Genomic DNA, 27322 nt, shown 5'->3' on the forward strand with positions numbered 1-27322 from the left:
GCGGAGGGTGACGGGCGCTTCCTCGCCCGTAGCCGCGGTCTCGCAGCCGCCGTCTCCCCGCGGGCCTGCGGCCGCCCGCTCCGACCCCGGGACCTGGGGCCTCCCGCGGCCCTCCCCAGCCCGGCCCGCCGCCTCGGCTTCTCGCTTCGACCTTCCCCTCCCGGGCCCGGCCATGGCGGACTTCGACGAGATCTACGAAGAGGAGGAGGACGAGGAACGGGCGCTGGAGGAGCAGCTCCTCAAGTATTCTCCCGACCCGGTGGTGGTGCGCGGATCCGGCCATGTCACCGTGTAAGGGCCGCGCCGGGGCCTGCGCGCTGGGGGCGGGGGGAGGCCGGGGACGGGCGGCGGGCCGAGCTGCGGACGGCAACCGGAGCTGCTGCCGCTGCCTCGGTGCTGCTGCCCCGCTGCCGGCCTGGGCCCCGTGGGGGTCGCTTGGGGCTCGCAGGGAACTGCGGGAGGCGAGGAAGATGCGGGGCTGTGAGTAAGAGAGGAATGCGAAGCACGGGTCCTAAGCGCTGAGGTGTCAGGAAGTCAGGTGCGTGGGGCTGCGTGGGATCAGGAACTCGCTGCCGAGCTGTCTGCCTGCCCGCTGCACACCCGCCGTCCACCCCCGAGGGCTCTCGGGGGGCAGGAGGAGCCCCTGGGACACGCGGGTACGTGTGCGGTCGCGTTGGGTTGCGGTGGGTGCACGTGGTTTCACTTTGTCTGACACGGGAGTCGCTGCGAGTTTTGGTTTGCAAATATCCCCGGCGCTAACGCTGTGAGTTGGTGTGGGGCTCCTCAATAATTAAACAACTGAGGGTGGCTTCCCTCCAGTCGCTTCCATCGGGCTCGCGCTGTTGAGGCATAGGGTTGTCAGCTGTGATGTACAGCTTCAAATACTGAAATAACAACGTAGAGAAAGCACCGTGCGACAGACTTTATGTAGATACTTCTGTTTGTGTGCGTATACATTTAAAAAAGTATATTTTAACTGTTCAACAGGACTAGCCTGGCAGCAGAAGCATCAGAGTTGAAGGTCTTGTGTTCTTCTACTCTGACTCCTGTGACCTCTGCTGATTTCCAGATACTGACTCGTCCAGAAATCTGGGTTTAACTTCAGAATAGTTTGGTGGCGCTTTGATTCATCACTGCTATAATTGATTGATATTATGAAATGCTGACGACGAGGTGGTGCAGATTGTCAGCTGGCTATAAACAGGAAACAAGATGTGATAGACAGAGTGGTTTGGAAGCTTGGGAGGGTGTGGAGTGGGCAGGAGGCTGTGAAGCCCTCTGAAGGAAAACATATCCAAAATATTCAGTGGCTGACTTTGTATTTCAGTTCAGGGTGATCAGGAAGTTTTTGTTATCCAGTGGCTGTTTGCCATCTGTGAAAATAAGCTGGTAGCCTTCATTTTTCTTTCTGGTGAGCGATCAAGGACATTGATGGTTGTCTTATTGACAGATGGAAGTGTATCAAGAGCTGAAATTGAGGCAAACTCTGGTTTCTTCTCCAGTACATGAAGACCAGTTGTGCATGATCTGTTCGTAAAGTCATGAGGAAGCTTGCATACCATGTCTGTGACTGGTATGGACTTTGTGGCTGAAGGATAGCTGCCTCATTAATTGTTTATTAATGGTCACCGGTTCATTATAACTGTAATACCTTCCTCAAAATATTAGTTCTGTAGCTTCTGGATGAGTAAAGAAGTGTGAGCGTGGACCTCCAACATCATGCAATTGGATTTTAATGAACTTTGTTTATTGTACTGGGCACACAAACAGTTCCCTGAATAGTGGTAACCACTTTCACCTTCCTACAGCCTATAACATTTTTCTTAGTGATGGAGAAGCTTATTACTAGTACTTAGATCACTGTCAGGACATTCACTCGTTGAATTTAAGAAACAGGACAAGGTGTACATGTCTAATCAGTTTGTTCTGCCTGGCATAAAAGCATGTATGTGCTTTGAAGGCCTGGCCAAAAAGTAAAATAAAAATCAGTGGTTAAATAAAGTGAATGCTGGGTTGGTCTGTCTCTGACTCTGCTGTTTAAAGAGGTACTGACTGCTTTTGCTGTGTGTGTACTTAAATAGAAGCTCTCTTCTTCATTGACCTTTGTCATATCCTCTGATCTTCTATAGGAGTCATAATGTTTTGTTTGAAATACGTCACTTCTATGACTACAGATTTATGTCAGGAAGGCATTTACTATGACTCGATTTCATCCAACAGACAGTGGAAGTGTGTGAGAGTCCTTTCTAAGCTGAGTAGTTTAAAGAGAGTCAAAAGAATATATTATATTGTATATATAAGTATATGTATCCTGGTACTCAGTAGTAGTATTTGAGGTGGCAAGTTGGACATGTGCCTTCACAGCCCAGAAAGCCAACCTTATCCTAGGCTGCATCAACAGGAGTGCAGCCAGCAGGGGGAAGGAGGGTGATCCTGCCCCTCTGATCTGCACTTGGTGAGGCCTCTTCTGTGGAGTACTGTGTCCACATGTGGAGTTCTCAGTGCAGGAAGGACATGGACCTGGAGTGTGTCTACAGGATGGCCACAAATATGATCCGAGGGATGGAACACCTCCCCTGTGAGGAAAGGCTGAGAGATCTGGAGCTGTTCAGTCTGGAGAAGAGAAGGCTCTGGAGTGACCAGATAGCTGCCTTTCATTCTCTAAAAGGGGGCCATGAGAAAGAAGGGAACATTCTCTAGCAGGGTCTGTTGCGATAGAACAAGGGGAAATGGGTTCAAACTAAAACGGGGGAGATGTAGATTGGTTATAAGGAAGAAGTTTTCTACAATAAGGGTAGTGAAGCACTGGAAAAGGTTTCCCAGAGATTTGGATGCAGTGTCCTTAGACACATTCAAGGTCAGGCTGGATGGGGCTCTGAGCAACCCGATCTAGCTGTGTAGGTGTCCTTGTTCATTGCAGTTGGACTACATGACCTTTAAGGGTCCCTTCCAACTATGATTCTGTGATAGATAAGAAGAATGGAAAAAATGGTTCAGTGTCTCAATAACAGACGACAAAGAGGAGGGAGATAATGGCTATCAATTTTATGTGTTAGGAAGATCAGAGCTGCAGCCTGAGAAAAGGTGTGTTGGCTGAGCCCTATACTGTAGTTTCTGTCCTTTGAAGATTCCGCCTCTCACCATTTCTTTCTCCCCACTGTAAACAAGGGAGGAACTCAGCCGTGCCTTTCAAGCAGAGACATGTTTAAGAAACACTTTTTCAGGTTCCAGGAAGGTTAAAGGAAGTGCTCGTTTGTGAGGTGAGCGTGCATATATTGAAAACATGGAGGTCGTGGTATGAAAAGAGGAAGGGCATAGAGCAGGCAGGGGAATGTATGCTTTACTGAGGATGGAGCATAGTACAAAAGACATGTAGTGCTAAATGAGGACAGCTGTCTGAGAAGTGCAGCTCCAGGATTTTACTTCACATGTTTGATTTTAAGGCAGTTTTTGCTGCTTTTCCCAGAGCTCCTGTATCATTACAGTGAAACTGTAGAAGTGTCATGTGTAGTTCCTAATCTTTTAATTTCCAAATTACAGCGTGCAGTCAACAGTGATAACACTGGGATTGTATCACTTACTTACCAGAGCATTTGAAGTATGGAGTCATCATTTTTTACCACCTACATGTGGCAACTGTAAAATAGAAAGCTCAGAATGCTATTGGTAGCTGGTGAGCTTTGATGTTTCAGTTTGGCTATCCCAACATATATTAAATGTTGCCACAAATCTTGAATAATGAATTTTAGTCTCATTTGCTTGTGGCTTTACCAAAGTGCATCTGTATTGGTCAGAAGTTTCCATGCTGGAAAGCCACTTTTGAAGCAATTTACAATCACACTGAGGCAATGTGACCGTTTCCAAATAGAAGAGTGGGGAAGAATATTTTGTTTACTATAAATACTGATGTTTCATTCTAAAAGACTCCAGTAACTCTGGAGCTTTCGAGTTGGGTTGTCTTTGTCAGGCAGATGTGCTGTAATCTCCATGAATATTGGCTTGTGTTTGAAGCTGTGAGTATTTAAATACTTCTGGATCATACATTTACAAAAAAAACCCCTTGTTTTTATTCTGCTGTTTTCCCAACCAAACTTCAGCATGAGACTGCAGTTATGTTGTTTTGTGATTTCACTGGGAACATGGGAACATAAGCTTTTGCTTTACTTGCTCGTGCCTTGAGGTAAAGACTTCCCTTAGCATTGCAGGTAGAGGAACAGCTGAAATTCTTTCATCTCTTGATGCAAGGCTCAGCCTTACTTCTGTTTGAGGACCAAGAGTTGCTTTGGATGGATTTATCCTTACAGCTGGCCACTCCTTTATTGTATTAGTTCACATTTAATCTTTTCTGGGTGTTGAAGTATCAGGTACATAAGATTGCTTTATGATTCATTCTTTGAAGATGAGATGTTTTAGAGGAAGCATGTCCCTGTTGAGTAGATGAACTTACAATGTAGTAGCGTGGTGTCACCAGGCTCGGCTGCATATGAAATATGTGTGGATATGTGAGGTTTTTTTTTTCAGCACTTAGTTTCGTCTTCAGCCTACTGGCAGTTTAAGTAGCTTAACTAATAAGACATGATGCTTCTGACATAACCTTTGCCTGGGTACTAGGTTTCACTCAAGATTTTGGGGAAATGTAGGAAGGTCTTCCTGCCATGGAATATTCCACAGAACTTTCAGTTGTAAAGTTGTATTTCCAATAAGTGTGTGTGTTATGTCTTGAAATGGTTAACTTGCCTTACATTTTTCTAGCTAAGTTTCTGTTCTTCAGTTTTGAGGGATTTCTACTTAAAATGTTCCACTGTGTTAGATGACTTAGGTGTAAGTTAAGGTACTGTATGCTGTCAGTGGCAGGGGTATGACTTATCTAACTTCTGAAGAACATATGTAGGGGTTACAGAATCACAGAATGACCCAGGTTGGAAGGAACCTCAAGGATCATGTAGTTCCACCCCCCCTGCCTGGCAGGGCCACCAAACATACACCTTTACTAGATCAGGTTGCCCAGGGCCCCGTCCAACCTGGTCTTGTACACCTCCAAGGACGGGGCATCCACAACCTCCCTGGGCAGCCTGTTCCAGGGCCTAACCACTCTCCTAGTGAAGAAAGGGTTACCTATGACATCCAATTGATAAGCCATCTATCCTGGCATGATTTTGCAAACTGTGGCAGTGGACGTTGCTGTTTGAAGGCTGTGTGAAACCCTAGCTTTCCTGGCATCTGTTTGCCCTATAGTCTCTGGCATCTGCAGCTGTGTATGGGTAATATAGACTTTGACATTTTTTTTCCTTTAGTGCTTGTTTGACTGGGAACTTGTCTAATCTGCCTTAAAAATCTGTTGGCACAGTCTGCCTCTATAATCTCAAGTGAAAATAAACCCAGGAATTTGCTACTTGCAGTTTAAAGAAGCTCTTGCCTTATCTGTTTAAAGCCAGTCTCCTGCCAGCTTCATCCCTCTGTTGTGGGATTTGGTGATTAATGGTTGATCATTCACCTTAACCACTCCTTTCTTGAATCTTTGTGCTTCAATCCCATAACCCCTTCAGCCTTCTGTTTTCCAAGTTAATGTCAGCCTCATGGTCTTATAAGGCAGCTGTTCTACTCCCTTAGTTATATCAGTCTTTCTTCTCCCTGCTTTCTCTTAACTCCAAGTTCTCCATGAGATGTGGATGCCAGAAGAGCAACCAGTACTGAACATGTGGGTGTACAAGGGTTTTATGAAGAGTCAACATGATACCCTGTGTTGTGGTCTTAATTGTCTAGCTAATGATTCCTAGTCTTCCCATGCCACTTCTTGTGGCAGCTGCTATTTAATTCATGTTTTAAGAGAATCATGCCTTGAGAGCTCTAGTTGCCAAACTAAGTTGAGCATCATATAAGCATAGTTTAGTTTAGCTTTCCCAAGATTCAGCACCTCTGATTTAAGTTCACGTACCACTTTTTGCCCACTTGGTTTTGTGCAGTCTGTCTGCATTGACCTCTCCATTGGTGAAGCACTGAACTGCTCATTGACCATTTACATACTTGGACACACTTGTCCATTGGCAAGCAGAGCATTCAGTTTAGTAAAAAAAAAAAGATTGTCTGAGGAATACCTTGCTGCTCAATCAGTGTGTTCTCTAATAATTTCTTTAAAATTGTCGTATATCAGCACTTGAGTTACCTTGAGCACAACTGAGCTGTGTAATTGGTCTTGTTGTCAACACTGAAGTCTTGCATAGTTTAATTTCTGATTTGGTGTGTAGTATCTGCTGGTAAGTCTGCATTGGTTTGTATTCAGGGAGTTGGTAATTGCAAATTAAATTTGACCTGAGTGTTGTTTTCCAAATTAGTAACCTGTCATATGGTTTTGTTATCACCTTTTTCAGACTGTATAGTCCCTAAGCTACAACCCAGACTGAATGCCAGAAAGCATTCAAGTTTTCTTTGAGGTGTTTCCATTCATGAACCCTGTCAGCCAACTGTAAGATAGAAAACAAACAGGATTTTCAGTCTTCTTGTTTTTTTGAAGACAAGGTGACACTCATTACTTCCATGACCTAGAACAGCCAGTAATCCTAGTTCATCTAAGACTTTTTCATAGCTTTCAATTCTCAATTGATATGGATGTTTGTTTGTTTCAAGTTAGCACTTAAACCACATTTAGTAAGTTTCAGAACACAAAATACAATCTAACTAGTTATTGTTATTATTTCTGAATAAGCAAGGTGTTACTGAACCCATTTCTATGCTTAGACCAATTTGGTGTTACTCTGCTTAGATCCTGCTAAATGAGCTTCTCTTCAAGATGCGTATGTACTGGGTGGAGTGGGAGGATTTGTACTGTCTTGTTACCTTTCCTCCTTTAAATTCTTCTCCTTTTTCATATTTGATACAGTTGCTTATAAAGATTTTGCTGAGTTTAAGGAAGAGTCTGCAAATGTCAAGGGAACTTTAAAAGAGACTGGAGGCAAGATGAATTCCAGACTGTTTATAATTGCATATTTCTGTCTGGTAGGATGGTAATTACCTTTAGGAAATACTTTTTTTTTTTTTTTTTTTCTTTTTTTTTTTTTTCTTAAATTGATGCTGTTCTTAGGGTTCATATCAGGTATTCATAGCTTTCTGATTCTGGTATGAATATCATTTTGTTTTTTCAGGTTTGGACTAAGCAACAAATTTGAAGCAGAATTTCCTTCATCTTTAACTGGAAAGGTGAGTATCTGAACAGCATCAACAACAAAAAAATAGAATTTGATTTAAGACTTTTGCTATTAAAAAAGCAAAAGCTTAAGTCATGGTCCATTCACAGAGTAATAAATCACACTGTTGTGGTAATAGGTAGTTTGTTTTTTCTTGTAGGTTGCTCCTGAGGAATTTAAAGCCAGCATCAGTAGAGTTAACAGTTGTCTTAAGAAGAACCTTCCAGTTAATGTACGATGGCTACTTTGTGGATGCCTTTGCTGCTGCTGCACTTTAGGTTGTAGTATGTGGCCAGTTATCTGCCTCAGTAAAAGAGTAAGTTGAACTATTCTTATTTTTGTAAGTCAGAATTGTATTGGCTTTGCTCCTTTATTTTTCCTCTTTTTTCTCATATCCTCTTTTTTCTTGGCAGCTTTAATAAAATATACTACTGCTTACGTAGATGAGTTTGATTTCATATGTTTTGATCTCTCTTGTCTGTCATACCACTTAAAATAGGCACCAGTCAGAATGCTGAGCTTACAACTCTGTGACTCGTAGTTTAGCACAGTGTCTCTGCTAGAGCCATGTGCTGTACAGCACTTACTGTTAAAGTAATAACTGTGCATTTTTAATAGCTTCTCTGTGATTCTGTTAGGAATCATCAGAATTGGGCATTGACTGTTGTGAAAGGTATTTATGAGTAGTTTCTAGTTATACTGTGACCTAAGTAGCCATATGCTTGCATTTACAAATGAATTTTTTAAAGATTGTTTTACCTTTCTTCCAAGCTGGAGATGAGTAAGGTATTTTTTTCTTGCACTGACAGCTAGAAATTAGTGTTTTGTCTGAGTCTGCAACACTTGGTGTGTTGTTCATAACAAAAGCTTTTTGCATGTGCCTAATTTTTTACCTCCCTAATCCCATTGCAAGTAATTTTGCAACCCTCCCCATCTCTTCTGTTCTCACATGTGTAAAAATTTTGGCTAATCCCATTTCACTTATTTGCAAGAAGTCTCTGTGCATTGCCATCCTCTTCTTGTATTGGCACTGTAAATCTTTCCAGTTCACGGTGATGCTTGTGTGTAATCCATCTTGTGTAATACCCGTTAATGCTGCAAATCATTGTACTGTACACTGAGCGCTATCGTGCTTTTCTTTACTGAGGACCTCATTTTACACAGTCAGTAAATCAATGCTCTAAAATTGACAGTGATTGTATGCTTCTGCAATGTGAGCTTATAATTTTATTTGCTCATCTTTTCAATACTGATCAAGCATTTGCAGATGAAGGCTTCTGCACAAATGCACACCTGCTTGAGCAAGTGGTGTTGCTAAAACCAGAAGTTGTGCAAGCTCCTTTTGTAGTTTTAGTATTGGTATTACCATTATATGTTATAAAAGCTATGTCTGAACTCCTGAAACTCCCATGTACTGAAAGCAAACAAACAGAAAAGAATAGAGCAGATTTCTTTTGTCCAATTTTTTGTGTAAATCTTAACAAATACTCTCTTGAAGGGATTACTTTAAATTAGTTTTAAATGTATGTAGATTAACCTGCTGGTAATATTGGAGTCCTTGGAAAGATACAGTTGTCAGTTTGAATTATTTCAAGCCCTTGGTTTTGTACCTTTAAGCTGTTACGAACTAGTGAGTTTCCTGTAGGATGACTGTATATCCATATCCTGAAAGTCTACTGCAGGAAATCAGCTGATTCATTCAACAGATAAATTGGTGCCCTAACCAGCTTGCAGAGATAACTATTTTCTGTTCCAGTCTAGCTCTGTTTGTTAAAAACACAAGGGAAACTCACATCTCTACTGTCCCTGTGTAACTTCAAAGCCGAAAGCTTCTGATGTTCTTAAGTTTTGTCCCTCTTCTCAAGTAATGAGCTGTTGTAGCAGAATGTAACATGGTCATAAAAGTAAAGCTGCTTTTGGGAGGACGAGGCTGATGCCCCTTAATCCAGCACTGAAAGTCACTACTAGTAATCAACTTCTTAATTCATTGTTTAATAGTCAGAGAAAAGGTAAGGGCTCATAGTATCTGGAGCCAGGAAACAGAGTTTCAGTCTGAGGAAAGAGGTTCTGTGTATGAACCTAGTGAAGCAACAGAGGAGTGCTTCAGTTGAAGTTAGCTTGGGATGGGAGTTATGGCAAGCTCTCTTCCTGAAGGATAAATCTGGAAACAATGTATGGATGCCCTGTTCAGAAGAAATTACTTAAGGAATTCCATACTTTTTCCTGCACTGAAGATGAGTGATTCATGCTGGATTTACAAGCTTAAACCCCAGTGAAATTAAAGGTAGGACTCAGCTGCCTGAACATTGTGTTGTGCCACTGTGAGTGGTGTAGTGGCACTAGAATTTATGCCTATAGCCTTTTTGATAGCACTGAATACATTTGTTCAGGCTGTTTGATTATTGCTGTGGAATAAAAATCCTTTAAGTCAGATGTTGTGGCAACATCATTTGTCTGTATCAGCAGCACAACATATAGATGTCTGCTTAGAGGATTATTGTCTATCAGGTGAAGACCTGTGAACTCAGTCGGGTGAGCTGATGACTATAATATAGAGGAGAGTTAATTAACTAGCAAGTACAGGAGTGCTTTCCCAAATTGAACTCTTAATCCTGGAACTGGCTGAGGAAGACTTGAAATGAAAACAGCAATTTCAGAGTTTTGAATAATAATAAATAAACAGTAATTCTCTTGTTTTTTTTTTCTTTGCTGCTCACAATGACTTTTTGAATTCTAATATGTGAATGCAGTCACAAATGTAACATATTTTGAAGCTACACACTTCGAATGGTTGCTTATATAACAAGCATATATGCTTATTTTTGTGCATTTATGTGAAAATTAAGTTATGGATTTGTCTTGTTAAATCAAGTCCTTCAAACTAGGCATTTTTTAAATCATAGGCATTTGCAAGCCTGATTGTTAGTTTTATCACTTTAATGTATTTCCATACAGTGAAAGCTTTCCCTTCACTGTGTTTTTCTTCTCATTACTTTGCTCAGCGTAGGCTCTGAAATCTTTGTACAGTATTGTTTCCTTTCTTCTTTTGCAGTGAGATATTAGAGAAAAAGCCTGGTACTCTTCACCAGTAGACTGTTTAATTTGATTTAGTATCTTACTGCCTCTTTCCTTTAATGTGGTCTTGATTGGATTTAGATGAATAAAAGCTGCAAGAAAATTTCAGGAAGTACAGTCCCTTATTTGCAGATCTAGATCATCAGTGATCTTCAGCAGTTGTACATAGATTGTACCATCCTTCCTGGGACAATATCCATGTTATACAGATGGACAATAAGTCACTGAGGTTTTTTTTCTTTGAATCAAAAGAATGACTTAGTGAGCTGTAAGTCAAAAATCCCTACAGGCTGAGATGCCCATTTGAAGCCACTTTTTCAAATTAATTGACAGTTTTCAGTACAAGTGCTGTTGTTCTTGATGTGTAAATGGGGTAAATGTTTTCAACAGAAACAGTAACAGTGAAAACTATTATAAAATACCATATCTCTAGATTTCTTAATAGCTAATATGCTGCATGGAAATTGTGTGCTTCATAAGGTTCATGGGCAGTCTCTCAAAATGAGTAGAATGAGAGATTTAAGAGCAGTCTGCACTAGTACTTTCAAGAGCTGCTTGTTTGTTTTTGAATTCAAACAAAGCTGATGAATGCTGCTTAAACCCTGTTATTAATTGTCACTAACATAGCAATTTACATCTTCAGAGTGCTGTATAAACATAAGCTAATTACAACTTCCAAACTGCTGATTAAATTAAACGTACAGTAGAGACGCAGGATTAAATTTATGGGTGATAGCAATAAAGCGTATCAGTTCTGTTTATTGTTGCTATTAATATATTTCATTTATTTTCAAAATCGAAGGAAAAAAAAAGATTTTCTTCTCTACATACCTGCCAGGAACTTGAGACGGGAGATGCTCTGATATGAGAATAATTTTCCAAATTGTTTCAAGGGACAATCATATAAAACATATTAATAAGTGAAACCTGGGAGTGTTCCTAGGAATTAGAGCTTTATAATTTGTACTTGTAGGAAGGTTCGTGGCAGGCGTTGGTCCTGTATTGTGTAACAATTTCTAGGCATTATCAGGGTGCTCCAGACACTATGGGTGGTTCAGAAAATGAAAACTTACTAATGGAGATGTCAGCTCTTCCCTGCCAGCTGGCTTCAACTGAATGGGAAAGTTTCTGGGCACAGCTTCATTTCCTCATACAGTTGTAACCTGAGATCGTTGAGTTTCTCCACCTACACTGGCTTTGAACTATATTCTGTAGCATGTTACTAGATACTTTGGCAGATTCTGTTCTGTTCTCATCCCTGCTGTGGTCAGTTCTACCTTCCACATTCTGTGCGGCCCTTCTTGTGATGGTGTCATTCAGCAGGTGGGTAAATGCCTTCCTCGTGTCCAGAAATGAATCTATTTGGAGGGATGGAGATTTGTGGGTTTAATGACAGATTCAGAGCTGGAATTTCATCTTGGTATGAAAGAATTAAAAGTCCTTATTTACCAATTCAAGTTTGGGGTAACAATATTAGTTATCATCTTGATGCTTCAGGGATTGAGTCAATATCTGTCTGTCCAGGAAATGTGTTTTTCCATATCAGTTAGGCCTTCTCAGGGGAATACTGCTAGTTTTGCCAAGGTCAAGACTTTTCACTATAAGGCTTCTCCACAGTACGATGTTTCCAGCAGAAATGCTGTGTTTGTTTCCAGGTATTATTCTGTCCATGTAGTATGGGTTTCAGTCACTTTCTTGCACAGATGCTGCAGTGGCTTCTGATATAAGCCTGCTTAAGCTTGTCTTTAGAAAGAATTATCTTAGCTGCTAACAGGAGAGGTGATGCAAGATACACTTACGTGGTCTAACAGACACCTTTTTAAACATCTATAAAGATACTTGTACTTCAGTTATGTATGTATTGATATTTTCATGCCATTAATATAATATTTAAAACTGTTTAGATTTCTTTCACAGTCCACAGTTACAAACTCTACAGAAGGCATTTTAGTACTAGAAGCAACATGCTACTTAGTGATGCTATCTGCAGTATCAAGACCTCCTCCATCTAAGCTCCACCCATAGAATGTTTTTACATTTTTCACACAAAGGTGATTAATCAATATTGATATTGCCTGAGCATAACTATATACTCACACTTTTTTTCAAACTCTTTCTGAAAGTATTGAATCTCTGAAATAATTTGTTTGTGACAGAGGTAGTTCGGGGATGTTCTCTCTTGCTGAAAGCAAGCATATGACTATGTGACTTGGTTAGCTTGGAACTTTATAGGTCCCTATTAGGGGTGATAACAAAATTACTTGAGTGTGAATTTTGCAGACCAGTGTGTCTTTGTCTGGAAAATTAATAGACTCTTACTTCAATCATTGTTTTTTCTTTGAATGAAGGGAGATAGTGGAGTTCAGAGTTCTGATAGGATTCTAAGCTGATTTTCCTTGAGTTGTATTTGAAATTTGGGCTGTATGACCATCAACAAAAAGCTTTTTGAATTGGTCTCCTTGTGTTGTGAAATTTGAGCTTAAAGTATGTTTATTTTTTTCAGTGCAATATTCGTGATTTTTAATACTTGACTGTGTTAAAGTCTTGTATTTGAAAGTCTCCTTGTGCAGCTTATGGGGCTAGCATGTAAAGGGAACTTCTGCTGTTTCCAGACAGCTGTGAATAAAGTTGGTGATGATGAATAGTGTTGTTACTGTTTGCACTGTTTCTCCACTTAAAGCAAAGGAGTTACTCAAACAAGCACAACTTTGGTTATCACATAAGACCTTTTGTTTAGTATTATGCTAGTCATTCACTGGGTTACAGCATGAGATGAGGGAGCTTTGGCTCATTTGCTGGTACTGCTTGATGCAATGTGTATGTTCTGGGTCAGGCACTGCAAGGAGCCTTATATCTGTACAGCCTCACAGTCCATGACTGCATCTGGAACTGCAACCTAACATCACTAGACACAGTGAAGGCATAAGAGGAAGCTCTTGCAGTTGATAGTACAAGTGGTGCTTTGTTTGTAACAATTACTTCCTTTTTGTGTGTGTGTGTGAAGAGTTCATAGTTAGTTTTTCTGATACTTTTCATGTTCCGGGCAAGAGTTTATCTAATTGAGAGCAACACAGATTGGTAAATACTCATTCTGACTTGGGCTTTTTTGGTAGTCTGAATTTCCAAAGAATACAGTCATACATTAACATCTTTAAACATCTTGAAAGTCATTTTATAGAGATTCTTTCATTAAAGGCTGCATCTAGACTGAAGAGCTCTATGTCACAAAAACACTTAGACAACATTAAACGCTGTCTGCTATTTTACAGAATATGTTACAAAGTAAACCTTCACATCATTGCTATTCTAAAAACTATATTTGAATTGCAGTTTAATATTTGATTAGATATTAATGTGTTTTCTAAGAAAAAATGTAAAAGCTGGATAGTGTTAGATCTTTTTAATAAGCAAGTCTCTCTTCCACTTAATTTGTGCTTTTGTTGTGGCTAACAAATAATTTGCTGTATAGGTTTTTCTGTACACCATTGACAGAATATATAAGCTTGTCATCCTAGTGTGTTGGAAATGCTACACTCAAATCAAGTGTTCCTTTCTGGTTTTGTATATCCTCACCTGCTCCTCACTGTAAATCATTGAGATGTCAAGAGCAGTGATTAATTAAGCTGCACGTGCAAGTGCTTTTTTTCACCTGTCAAGTAGGAAGAAAACTTACTATAGTGAATTGTGTGATGCTGCTTAATTCATTTCTTTTTATTCCAAGCACTGAGATTTGCAAAAATAATTTACATTCTAATTTTCATTAACATTCTACTATATGTAATGTGGTGTGATTTGAGACTTGTGTGTCTCCCAGTTTATACTCCAGGATGGTTTGGATGTACATCCTTGGGAACACAAATTATCATGGTCACAAGGCTGCGTGTGTTTTTATCTAATGCTGCTCAAATGACTTTAAACTGGGTTCCTATTTAAGACAACCAATTAATACTACATAACTACCTATCAGTTTCTTATTTATGTGTATGCATTGTAATATATTTGTAATTTTATTGGAGTTTGAAAAGCTTAGATGTTTTTCACACTCTTTTGGGCAAACAATGAAATTAAATTGTATAGTGATCTTAATCTATTATTAAGAGGTCCCGGCGAGGAAGATTACAAGGTAGATTCAGGTTTTGAATCGGTTTTGCCATTGGTTTAGCAGCGGGTGGGCAGGCAGATGCCTGCTCAGAGTAGAACCTATTGCCATTTTTCACCATTGATAGAGTAGCCTTTCAGAGTCAATGAGCTCTGTCAATGTGAGCTTGTCAAGGCTACAACTTCATAGACCTGAGAGGCGGTTTGAGAGGTCAGCCCTTTTCAGGTTTGCTGTGATGCAAATGAACTTTAATGCTTAAACAACTATTGGAATTTTTATGTCTGCTCCTTGTTCTTTTTTCTTCACAAAGTCATTGACGAGACATTCAGTGCTTTTTAAATTGGAAGTTGCATTGTGCTAAAGACCTAGTACAGATTTACGGAGGGCTGAAAGCAGTTAGATCATGTTCTTTTCATGGTGCGATTAGAATCAAATCGATTTCCCTACAGCCTTCAGCATTCAGATGGCAATTTTAACAAAGCTTGGGGGCTAGACAAGGGACAAAACGACTGAACTGAATGTTAATTACACTCTGCAGCCTTATTTTCTTTTGATTTGGAGCTGACTGGCAACTAAATTAACAAAAGTGTGACCATAACTGCTGCCCTATTTTCATTTAAAAGGAGAGCAGACTCTAAAAGGCTATCTTTACAAAGAAACAAGTGAGGTCTACTGATTATTGTTAAAGGGCACTGTCTTTAAAAACATAATAATAACAATAACCCCCAAAACGCTCAATTCCAAACTGAAGTGATAAATTAGTCGCTGGCACCTCCACCTTTGGATAATTCCTTGACTTACGCTTTTTAAAATACAGAATAATAAAAATTCAGTTTAATGAGTATTTATGGATGGCAATGATCTAATTTTTAATCACGTGACCTCAGTCCGTGCTCAGACGTGCTTCCCTGTAGCCACCACAATATTGTGTCGGAGAGTAACTGGAGTTTTTAAAGCAGAAAATGTTGTTATATGATGGGAAATGAATAATTTGTTGTCTGATTTTTAGTTTGCTCAGACATTCTTGTTTGCCAGGACAGCATTTAGCTTGATTTGTTAAGGTTCATTTACAGTACTTGTATTTTGTAGTAATAGCAGCAAGATGCTTTCTCATCCCTTCCCCTCACCCCTCTGTGCCTTGTAAGGAAGCTGCAGCTGCACTAAGTTGTATTTGATCCTTGTCATTGCTCCGTCCTTTTGCACCTGCAGCTCTGTTGGTCTCATCTTAACACCTGGCACCATGAATTATCCTCTATTTATTCATAGTCAGTAGCAAATCCCATTTAGAGCTAAGCAGTATATATTCTGGCAGTCAAATGACCATAAATGTCAGAATGTATTTCTCAAATGTAAATACAACAGAATAATTATATTCAAAATGCCGTGAAACTTTACAGCGCAGAAAGTCCTTTAATGCTCGTGTGTGTGGTTTGAAAAAGCTGCGAAGAAACAGATTTTGGAATTCTCTATCTGAAGTGTCAGCTGTGGAAAAGACAGGCATTCAAACTTGGCTTTAGAATCCTAAATACTGGGTTTGCTCTTTATACAAATCATAGGCTTTCTAACATTCGCTTCTGTTGAGTTACTGAAACTTCTTGCGTTTTGGATTCGCTCCCTAAAATCTGAGTATAAAAGTAACAACTCCTTTTTTGTTTGCTTTAATAGACTACTGCATGTTTGTACTCAACCTATGACACTGTAAAATACTGTTTGCAACTTTAGTCTGCTGAAATGCTGACCTTCTAAGAAGCAGCGTTTAGACCGCTGGTACTTCTGAGCTACGCTCCTGCATTTATACTTAGGTCACGTTAAAGTTTCTGTAACAGGTTTTGAAGCTGTAACTGCTACGAAGGTGAATATATGCGAACAGATTTTGTTCCAAACTGGTTATATCTTTCTACACTGTTTTGTCAATAGTTACTTGTGTGTCAAAAAAAGCAGTTTTCCCCACTGGTTACTTTTTAAAACCAGGGAAGTTTTGGTAGTGCTGCAGACCACCCTGTACTCAGTCACTGTCCTGTACCTCTCTCCTTTTCACACAAAAGCAGCTGCAAAACAAAGTTTTTCTAAAACCACTCAAGAGTAAAATTCTTTCTCATTTGTCTTCCAGACACGAAGATCGATTGAGAAGTTATTAGAATGGGAAAACAATAGGTTATACCACAAGGTGAGTGCCGCAGGGAGCAGCTTCGTACTGTTGGAGTTTGAATTGCACAGTATGGAAACAGATGCTTTTGTTGAACGAAAAATATGAAAGGTGGACAAATGGGCCAGTCTGTGTGCTGCAATAAAATACAGCTCATTTTTCTTCTTTTTCTTTCCTCCTTGTCTAGCTGTGCTTGCATTGGAGACTAAGCAAAAGGAAATGTGAAACGAATAACATGATGGAATATGTAAGTTAAAGGGCTGTTTTGTGAGTTTCTCTATTAAATGATCATTTATTTTGCTTCTGATCTTATTCTTTTCGTGATTATTAATCAGTAAAGGTGTCAGGAGCTTAATCGCCTTGAGTGCAAGGATTTTCTACGGTTCACAGATGCATGGTTTCATGTGCAGGACTGATTTATAAAGTTATGAATGACTTGAAAACAAGGCTTCACTGTGTTCTAAAAAATAATAAATTAATTGCCAAGATAAAATAGCTCAAACATGAGCTGATGGAGTGTGAAATTTTAGATGCTGTATAAAGAATAATCACAACTTTGGTTACGCAGCAAGTCAGATATGGCTGTTTTATATGATGCTAATCAAGTCTAAAAGTATGGAAGAAGACCTTTCAATTAAGCTGTTGGAGCTTAAGAAACCTTTAGCCTTTTTGGGTTTTAACTGCCCCTTATCTCAAATGTCCTGAGAGTGTCTTTATCTCAAATCAACATCACTATAATATTTTTAAGTTTAGCTTTTAATTTAGTTTAATTTTAGCTTTTAAGTTTAGTTTTTAATTTAAAATTAAAACTCCAGTCTTTGGCTGAGACCACGTAAGCCTTTTGAAGATCTGCACAGTGATAAGTTTTATGTATAATGTATCGTGTCCTATGTAGAATTTCAGTTTGTTTAGCTGGCAGTATTCCTGCGAGTTCTTGATGCTGTTAATGTTTCCATTCTAAAAATCTCTTGGAGGTGGACAAAGGGTACTAGATAGGGTGAAATTAAGCTGTTAAAATGTAAGGTTTATCTGAATTTGCACAGTTTTGTTTAACCCTGTAGGTGACAAGAGGAGTTAAATATTTTTTTAAATAAAGAATAATCTTTGAGAAATATCTACTGTATTACTTCTAACTTATCCATGATCTTTCATTGAACTTGCATGTTTTTTGAAACAGCAAAGCTATCAGGCATGTAAAATTGATTTTAAACTTGATTAAATAGTAGGAAATTATATTAGCATTTTCCTTTTAGCCTTTTCTATTTTCCTGTTTCTACATTAGATCTGATTTCTAGCCTGAAACATAAGATTTTCAAGTTCCTTTTTCTTCTGCAGAATTGCTCTACTCAGTTCACTGAATAAGCAGACGCTTTGTATCACCTTTTCTACAAAACTTGTTAATTTAGATATATTTGCATAAAGCAAACTTCACAAAGTAAATTGGAGTTTCTCCTGAATTAAGAATTTTACGTCACTGATTTATTTTTCTAAAGAAAAACTTGGTTCTGTCCAATGTTTTGCAGATTCAATTGAAAAAGAACAACAGCAAAAAAAAATCCCTGACATACACACAGATAGTTTTCAAATACTGCGGCTCAGCAGCATTTTAAATGATCATTTATTATGTTAAATATGTTTTAAAATGATTTGAACTGTTTGCATTAATAATATCTAAGAATGGATGTAGAGCTTTGCAGGGTGATAACCTAAGATTTTATTTTCAGTTTGTGATATGGGACATTGAATATGCAAAATATGAATATGTATAATCAGATTTTTAAAGCTTCCTTATATCGTTCTCTCAGTTTCAGTTAAATAATTTGCTAGTCTCTTAAATAAAGAAACTACCCTTAATGTTGTAGTTCTGATTTAATTTTGAATAGTTTTTTGGTTTTTTTTTTTCAAAATAAGTGATTAAATTATGCTTCTGTACACAAAATCTGCAGCTTTGTTTGCTTCACATTCTGCACCCACTTTTGGAGATGCTAAATTGTTTAAGGTTGTCATACTCCCTTGGCATAAGCACCAGACTTTCAGCTGTTCTTTTTGCTCTCTTTTTAAACCTTACCTGAATTTCAGAAGCCCTGAGAGTTCCCCAGCATCCAGTGGTCAACTCATGTCAGTGGGTTTTGAGCTGTTTGCATTGCCTCAGAATATCAAACCACTTCTGAGTATTTCTAATACTATTTACATACCATTCAATTTTATTCAAAAGACTTGGCCTCAAGTCATATCAGAGACATTTTTTCTTTTGTTGTGTTCAGTATGTAATCAGGCAATCAGATAATTTATTTATACCCTAAGCAGCCAAATTCTATTATTCTTTTGATAAAAAATGTTTAGAAATCCTTTTTTTAACTCGGTAGAAGACCAAGCTCCCCTTTCAAGTAAATGAAATCTTTAGTTATATTACTAAATGTGTTCATTTTTTACTAGTACAACCATTGTGGTATTTGGTAGTCTCATGAAGAATGAAAATGTGCACTTAAACTCTTGGAGCTTTCTATTTAAATATAAAACAAGGTAACTGCTTGAATTGCGTTTCTGACCTTACAGAACTGGGTCTGTATAGTTAAAATTTGAATAGGGACCTGAAGCATAATCATACAGAAACATCAGTTATGTTTCCTGTTAAATACTTGCAGCTTTGTTTGATATGCACATTTTTCAGTGGTCGATATGAATTTCTACATGAGTTTCGAAGTGTAGACTTGCTTTTAGAATCCTATACTGAGTGGAAATTATTTCTAAGAGAATTACATACGTAATTGAAAGTAAATGTTGAACACAGTTTTGGTTCTTTCAGTTTGTTAAAATGTGTTTAGTGTTAGCAGACAGATTTCTGTTTCCTCTTGGTTCTTTACTAGTTAGGATTTTCTTCCTCCAAAACATTGTGTTTAACTTGATTTTCATACCTGGTGGAAGTATTATTACCTAGTTGACTTCAAAATAAAACCAAACACCACCACCAACAGAAAGTGAATTATCGTTGTTATTTATCACAGAGTTGCTACTGTCATTTAATAATTTCTTTTTTCTTTTTGTGCAGGTCATCCTTATAGAATTTTTACCAAAGACACCGATTTTTCGACCAGATTAGCATTCGATTTATTTTTAGAGACTTATTCAAGTATGTTGTCTTTCCAATGGTGCCTTGCTTGGTGCTCTCCTGGTGGTGACATAGCATTGGTTCTACAGACTCTTGTGGTGTTTCCATTCTTTCATTTTTTGTTTTATTTTTGTTTGTCCATTTGTTTTAAGAGCATGTTCAAAGTGCATTTGGTCAAACTCTGCAAAGTCATTTCATGCAAATGTTAACTACTACTTAAGTTATTACTTTTACTACTTCTGTTTGTTAATGTATCTTGATTTTCAGAGAGTCTTTTATGTGTGCGCGCGTGTGTACATATATTACTATAAATACACAGCTGAAAATGTTCTACAAGTGAGCAGGTATTTTTTTTTACCCCAAAATAACAGAACTGTTCGATTGTACATTGTGCAAGTCCTTTTCATTATTAGTTTATGTGCTGAAATACCATCAAAGATCTACCTAAACTTTTGTCAGTGACTAGTCAGTTGTAAATAGTTTTGTTTCTTTTTGGATATTGGCTAGCTTCTTCCAACAAAAGAGGGTAATAAAGTTCCTTTTGAAATTGTGCTTTTTGGAACTCATATGCCATTGCATTAGTAGGAATCTCTGCTTTTCATGAAGAAATCCTGTCAGCTGGTTCTGAAGAAGTTCTAAACTGAGAAGAAAAAAAGCGATATAGATTTACTTTACTCATAATAGAAAATGGTTGAGAGAATTGCATGCATCCAATTAGTAGAATTCAAGATTTCAACAATATATTAGTATATATAAACCAATATTTTACATTGGTTTACAATGTAGCAGTTTTAATTCAGGCTAATGCCATGTATCATTTTCTTTGTGTTGTTTACCAGATACAGTACACAGGGGTGCAGAAGGAATTGTTATACTGATTTTTTTTTTTTCTCCAAGCAGATCTTTCAGGGTTCTTTTTATTTTTTTCATTTTTCATTTTATTTTAAGCCACATAAGCCGAAAAAAAGTTATTGGGCTAATCTTGAATAGGACAATTCTGGACACAAGTGCAGGTGCCACGTATCAGAAGTAATCAAAGCAAGGTATGCTGGTCAGCAGTGTAAATTTATGTTCTATAATCATGTACTGCACCCTTCTGCTCATTGCTTTTGGTTTACAAAGCTTTCTGCACAGTATAAAGACGTTTTTTTGTTTTTTTTTTAAACTGGATGTATGATATATGCTTGGGTCAGGCCAGTTGTATTTTATTTCCTCTGCTTGTATCTTAGTTGTACATATCTTCACACATAGCTTTTCTAAATTGCTACTCAATCATATTTTGAAGTTTCCTTTATGTATCTAAAATTACTGTACATGAACATTAATGTAAGCTATGAATATCTTCCTTGTACAGTTGTGGTAGCAAGCAATAATGTGAATATATGAAAAACAAATATTATACTCTGCTTAATATTTGTATGAATGAGAAGTTGATACCACTACAAGAGTAATTTTCTCTTTTTAATCTTTTAAATACAAGTTTTATTTCAAGGTAATATATTACAGGTACCTTGATGCTGTGAACTATTTTTCTATGTCTTCAAAATATTTATTCTCTGTAAAATATTCTCTAGTGAGTATTATGTTCCTAAATGTTTGATAGTGGGAGTGGTCTAGGAAGTTTTAAGTTTTCTTAAGTTCGTATCCCTGCATCAGCTTTCCCAAACCATCCATTGCTCAGCTTTTGTCTGAATTCCCGCTGTTTACTTTGAAAGTAGCTCAGCTCTGCTTTTCATACAAGCCTACAAATGTTTCTTTGATTTGACTGAAGGTGATTTTGTCATTAACAAGGATCACTTTTGTGCTGTCTAGGTCTTCTGGGGCCCACAGTGGTTTCTCTCCAAAGAAACTAGTTACAATGTTTATTTCTATTTTCATTTTAAATCAGTTACAGCCTCTTCTTTAATACAAATCTGGTCTGCAGCACTCCTCACGCTTAGAAGTATTGTTGTAATCTTGGACCAATTTCAGCCTGTGGAGGAGGACAGAAGCTTAACGTTAATGGCAGCTGAGGCTCTGGAGGTTGGGAATTGCAGGGATGAGGTGGAAAATGAACCAAAATAATAACTAGTGTTAAATATTGGTGACCAGAAATGCATATTGATTTCTTGAAGTCTCAGTTTTCAATAAAATGAATATTGAATATGCCATGCCTATACTTTATTATCAGTGTTCTCAGTTGACAGTGCTGGCAGATTTATTGAGTGGATGCAGTTTTTTACTGTTAGTTTTTTAGTTCAGATGTGTAAGTTGGCAATGGCTTGTAATAAGCTCATAGCTGTACTGGGCTGGGTGTCAGCCAATGACCTTAGTTTGTTTCCCAAACTTCCCATACTATATTCTAGAACACTGTGACTGCCTTGCCAAACCTACTGATTTTTCAAGCTAATTTGAGATTGGTATGTGCTGAAACAAGTGCAGTGAATGCAGTCTGACTTAAAGATTAGCAGAGAACATCTTGTCAGTAAAAATACCACATAAGCAGCAGTGCTTTCTAAGAACTCATCTATTTTAGGTGCATCTGCTGTTAGGTATTTCTGTATTTTCCCTATCAGTTACTCTCTGAGAATTCTATTTGTAGAGGGCCCAAAGTAGGGCTTTGAGCAAACAAAAACCTAAATCCCACAGTAAAGGTGATAGACTAGTTGCCTTTTAAAAAATTTCTTATTTATATCTCTGAGCATACTAGACAGAAAACTTGAAAAAGTGCATTAACATATAGGTGAGTTTTGCTCAGAAGCATTACTCCCTGTTGAGGTAGTACCCTTGTCTAGTAAGAATGTTTCCAAGCATTTTAGCACAATTCCTTTCCATTCAGTAATTATAATAACAAAAATTGAACTGAGGAAAAACTTCAGTAAATTTCCTACTTAAAGCCTGCAATCAACAGGATTTTTCTTTTTTTTTTAATGTAAAATATTTAGATTTTATTTTGATGCTGGTAAGAATACATATTTTACCTTATTTTTGTCCAACTGACCAGAGTTGAAATTGTTTGACCAGATCAGCTGTAGTAGAACTTATAAGACATAGGCTGTTCTTTGCTAAAATAATTATTACATTAGACTAACCTATTCAGCTTCTAGTAACTCAGCAATTCCTACAGATCTTATCTATTCCGAATTTCCTTCAATAGTGAAATTTAGATAGCTACTTGATATTAATCATTTAACAAATGATTGTTGCTAATTATGTCTATTTCACCTTTAGCCTGAGTAACTACTGGTAGAAGCATCATTGACTCCCTGTGAAAGCTAATTATTGTTTGTAGGTATAGTGGCCTTCAGCTAGTCATTAAAGAGTTATTCTGTAACATAATAATAATAATATTCTTTTAGTGGTAGCTAGAAATAAATTTGGGGCAGAAGGGATTTCTTTCTGACCATACATAAGAATTCTGTAGAGTTTATCTCTTGATAAATAATTATCATGTGAAGTTTAAACTGGGATTAGCAAATTTCACCAGAAATCAAAATGTTTGGAAATAGGTTATATCGTGTAATAGTTTTAATAGGCTGTGTATGCAAATCCAAAAACAACTGTAGCAAATCTATAATTTCTTACAATATGGAAAACCAGGTGAAGTATATTATAAGAGCTTATTTACAGTACTTGGATGTAAGCTAAAATCTGGAAATTCATTTGTTAAGTGATACTTTCATTTTGTAACTCTCAAGACTGTGTTCTAAAAAAACACATTCTTTCTGAGTAACTTGCTTACTTAAAGTCAGTTTTCATTCAAGTCATTATCTAGCCCCAAAGGTTGTAAGGGAGAACTTTAGAACACAATTTGTAACTGCTTGGAAGGCAGAAGTCAAAGAGAAAGAACTTGTGTTCGTTCCCTCCTCCCAGCCCCCATCCCAGAGTCTTAATTTTAAATGAATCCCCTTGTTTTGGGAGCCCTAGCTTATAGTTTTTGAGCAGCTGGCAATAATGCAAATTGTCCACCAAAAAGCCCACCATTTGAATTCTGAATGATTTAGAGATCACTTTAATTGAAGAGGCAAAAGACTTGTTAAGCAAAGAAAATCCCTGGTTCTTTTAAGTTCTTTAAGCACTGCTGTTGAGTAATTAAAAGAAGGATCATGATGACCCTACATTTGGTCAAAATCTAGATGATTTCATGTAAAGGAAATGCTCAATTAGAGAGGTCTCAGAGCCCCAAATGTCTGTATTCACAGTAGCAATTTATTAATGAAGGGCAAGAGGAGCTGGCTGCTTTGTATTCATGACTAAAATAATTTATGTTATTCTTCAGCTACCTTGCTTACAAAAATAAAGCATTTTAAAAATGCAGTCTGTATTTGTCACCACTAATTTGCTGTTATTTCCGTGCTGCTTCTTCCTAAAGCCACATTGCATTTCCGTTACGAACAACTAAGTGTAATGGTGGTTATAATGCCTTTAATAGCCATATTGTAGGTAGAAATATATTAACTACTCAGGGACTAATAGGAAATAGGAAAATGGAGTTTATAAGCTGAATGCCTATCTGCATGAAGGCTCACTTGCAAGTGGCACCCCGGAAAACTTCTGATTGTATTATGCATGACCATTGTGAATGTTACCAATATATGGCAACGAGAGCTCTATTTACCCTGTATTATTAGGCTGTTGAATGTTATAGTATGTTGAATAAGGATAAATGAACTTTTTTTTTGCTGATTTGGACAGAGTGATTATTTCTAACGGTGCTACCTTCTTCATTACTGTGCTTGTTCTTTCTGTGAAGTTCACTCTTCAGGCTGGATGAATCATGAAGTGCTGGTAATGAGGAAACTGTCATTCATAGGGAAGTAGAAACATTTCAGGGGGGAGAAGTACTCGAAAGCAAACACTTTCAATGCAAACAAAAAGACCACCAACAAAAACCCCAACCAAACCCAGCATCCTGCATTTGTTCTTTGGTTACAGGTATCCATTCAGGCTGTTTTGCTCATAACAGCGTTCGGTAGTTGGTTAATTTCTTAATCTTATATCTCAATGGTGTTTCAGTCAGCGTGGGCTGAATTAGAAATTATTCTTGCACATTGTTAAAGAGGTGTCCCTGTATGAAACTTTGCCTCTTGACACTTGTTCAGATGTGCTTATCTCCACCACGTGGCATTTGGATAATGCGTCTTCTAGTAACGAAATGTTATTGTGCTTATTAGAAATTCTTCTGCTTCAATTAGCTCGTTAATATTTCATTAAGATTTATTGTCTTGAAAGAGATTAATAAATGCTTGACTCTTGAAAACACAACAGACCATTAGGAGAAATTAAATGGAGTGTAGGAGAAGTGACATACGAAAGACTGAACACCAGGTTTAGGTTTGAAATTGTGTGTATTGGAAAACAGTTCTGAACCATATGAAATGACATTAAATAATGAAAGTGAAGTAAAGGCTAGTAGTCCATGTCAATAATTACATGGAGTGTCTTCATTACTATTGTAGCTTTGTTACAACAAGCGTGCTGTTATGCAGATAGGGAAACAAACATACTTTGTAACTCAGCGTCTTTTGATTTAAAATATCCAGACCAAAAAGAAGTTGGTGGTGAGAGCTGCACAGTGAGTCCAGCCCAGTCTTTTCCTGGGTTGGGGCCTGTAATGCACGGCTGATGGCTTCCAAAGAAAATTCTTGACTTGCCCAGACAGCTCCAGTCATGTGACAGTATATCTAAGGGCTGCATCCAGTGAGGGTAGCTTAAGTTCAGGTAAGTAAAAGACACCTTTGTAGTTAGCTTGCTTTTAGTTCTATGCAGAAGGGAACCATTAATAAATGCTCATTTTTGTAGGGCAGATCTTAGAAGATATGCCGAAACAGGCTTTCTCTCCTCATTTACATCACTGATAGTTAATTTGCCTCATGCTGGAAACTAAGTAATTAGCTGATGTTTTTTTTTGTTTGTTTGTTTTTTGTTTTTTTTTCTGTTACAGAGCTTTAGGTTTGTGAATCCATTTTTTTGTGATCACGCTTAGAAATTAAGCGAAACAAAAGTCAGATGCAATATAGCTCTTAGTTTTAATGTCTCTGTTTAAACGAATTTAATTGTACCAGTGCACACGTCTCACTCATTAACTGTAAATATCACTGCTCCTCTGCACTTGCAACAGGCTTTCTAACTTGTTGGGATATTCAGTGTGTTAATTGCGTGGTAATTTTGCCAATGAGTGGCTTGGTTCAGTGAGGTAACAAGGAAATGCAGGGCAGTTAGAGATCTGGAAAGTGTAACCCGATTCTTATTTCTGTAGGAGACTGAATATAGCAAATACTAATTCCAAACATAAAAGGAACAATAAACGTAAAAATGGTGCCTGAACGTTGTGTGCTAAACTAGCCCGACGTAATTCATTTTGTTTTAAAAGGTTGCAGACTGTGCTTGGGAAGAGCTTCTTAAACATGAAAAGCAGTAGCAGAAAGTGAGTCACTTAAGGGGTGGTAGCTTTCAAGGTGGCAGATGTTTAAATAGAAGAGATATTTTGCATCTATGCTAGGTCTATGAAACAGAAAATGCATAAGCAATAATTTAGCACGGAACTGGATGTGAAGAAGCTGCTATTTATACGGACTCAGTGATAATGCCTGCAGAGGGTTCCCTTTAAATGAAGTGTTTAGGAAGTTGGGGTTGCTGTGATTTTTGCTATTGTAACATTCCTCTTCGGATATTTGAAGTCTGGATGAGAGTCTGAAAGCTTAGAGGCCAGCACTGTGCTCACAGGGCTTTGGAGAGAGAAGATAGGAAGAAAGGGACTTCTTTTTAAGGCTGCACAATTGTAAATACACATATTTAAGACTATTTAACCACGAAAATTACTGAAGTTAATCTACTGTCGAATTATAGGATATTATTTAATACATCAACATTGTTTTTCCTGACCTGACCCAGAATTGGAATGGACTCCAATATAATTTTTTAAGTGTTTCTTAAGTTGTCTGTATTACAAACAAATAAAATGTTTGTTAATTTACCTGCTAAGCCTTAACTATTTTTTGCCTGTGTAGTAGTTTGGTTGGGGGGGAAACAAAAAGAAAAGAGAATGTGTACATAAATGTGAGGTATTTCAGTGTTCTCTCCTAATTTCTACTCAGTGTTGGTTGGGTTGGGGTTGGGGGGAGAAGGAAATGGTAATTTAGTGATCTAGCTGTAATCCAAGAGTCACCCAACCCGGAGGAATTGCCTGCCTTAAAACGTTCGGGCTGGCATTAAATCTGCTTTTGGAGTTATTCAAGCTTTTCACACCGTAGTGCCAGTACGAGCAGTTGTGTGTGTTACCGTCGTGGCTGGGTGATTATGGTGAAGCTGTTTGCTCTCTTTTAACGTGCTATTTCTCTCCTCATGTACTTCCCATCTCGTTAAAGCAGACACCCTTGTGAATATAAGGGAATCACTCCATCCATGTAATTCCAATATGTGGAGGGCTCCGACGCAAGCAGACCTGAGCCCAGCAAGCAGAATGTGCATCCCGCGCTCTGGGGCTTGGTGTTGTTTATAAGGAGCTGGCATTTTCTCCTGCATGCAGAACACTTTATAGCTCTTGGGTTATTCGAGTGTAGCGATCTTAGCAGCCTCCTAATACCGTGGATGTATGATATGTGCGTGTATGATTTATGTGCGTGTCTGCGCCAGCGTGCACCAAACCGAGTGCGTGCGGGAGGGTGCTCAGCCAGGGGCTGTGAAGCGTTCCGTGTTGTAATTTGGCCTTGCAAAGCGGTATGATACAATGT

At 38.1% G+C, this 27322-nt stretch overlaps 1 protein-coding gene across 1 annotated transcript; it reads left to right on the forward strand.

Annotated features, from left to right (window-relative positions):
* CHIC2 (cysteine rich hydrophobic domain 2) lies at nucleotides 1–24275 on the forward strand. The gene is made up of 6 exons (XM_015862339.3): nucleotides 1–291; nucleotides 7140–7194; nucleotides 7342–7497; nucleotides 16466–16522; nucleotides 16689–16748; nucleotides 19551–24275. The coding sequence occupies exons 1-6, from the start codon at nucleotides 173–175 to the stop codon at nucleotides 19599–19601; spliced, it is 498 nt and encodes a 165-aa protein (XP_015717825.1). The 5' UTR covers nucleotides 1–172; the 3' UTR covers nucleotides 19602–24275.
* The last annotated feature ends 3047 nt before the right edge of the window (nucleotides 24276–27322 follow it).

This window comes from Coturnix japonica, chromosome 4 (assembly GCF_054131305.1).
Source record: "Coturnix japonica strain WE chromosome 4, WE-NBRP24, whole genome shotgun sequence".
In the NCBI taxonomy this organism is placed as follows: domain Eukaryota; kingdom Metazoa; phylum Chordata; class Aves; order Galliformes; family Phasianidae; genus Coturnix; species Coturnix japonica.

Bases quoted from the DNA above. Each gene is read 5' to 3' on its own strand.
- CHIC2 (XM_015862339.3), top strand. From the start codon at position 173: ATGGCGGACTTCGACGAGATCTACGAAGAGGAGGAGGACGAGGAACGG. The intron at 292-7,139 runs GTAAGGGCCGCG...TTGTTTTTTCAG, and splicing joins GGATCCGGCCATGTCACCGT to GTTTGGACTAAGCAACAAAT. The intron at 7,498-16,465 runs GTAAGTTGAACT...TTTGTCTTCCAG, and splicing joins TTATCTGCCTCAGTAAAAGA to ACACGAAGATCGATTGAGAA.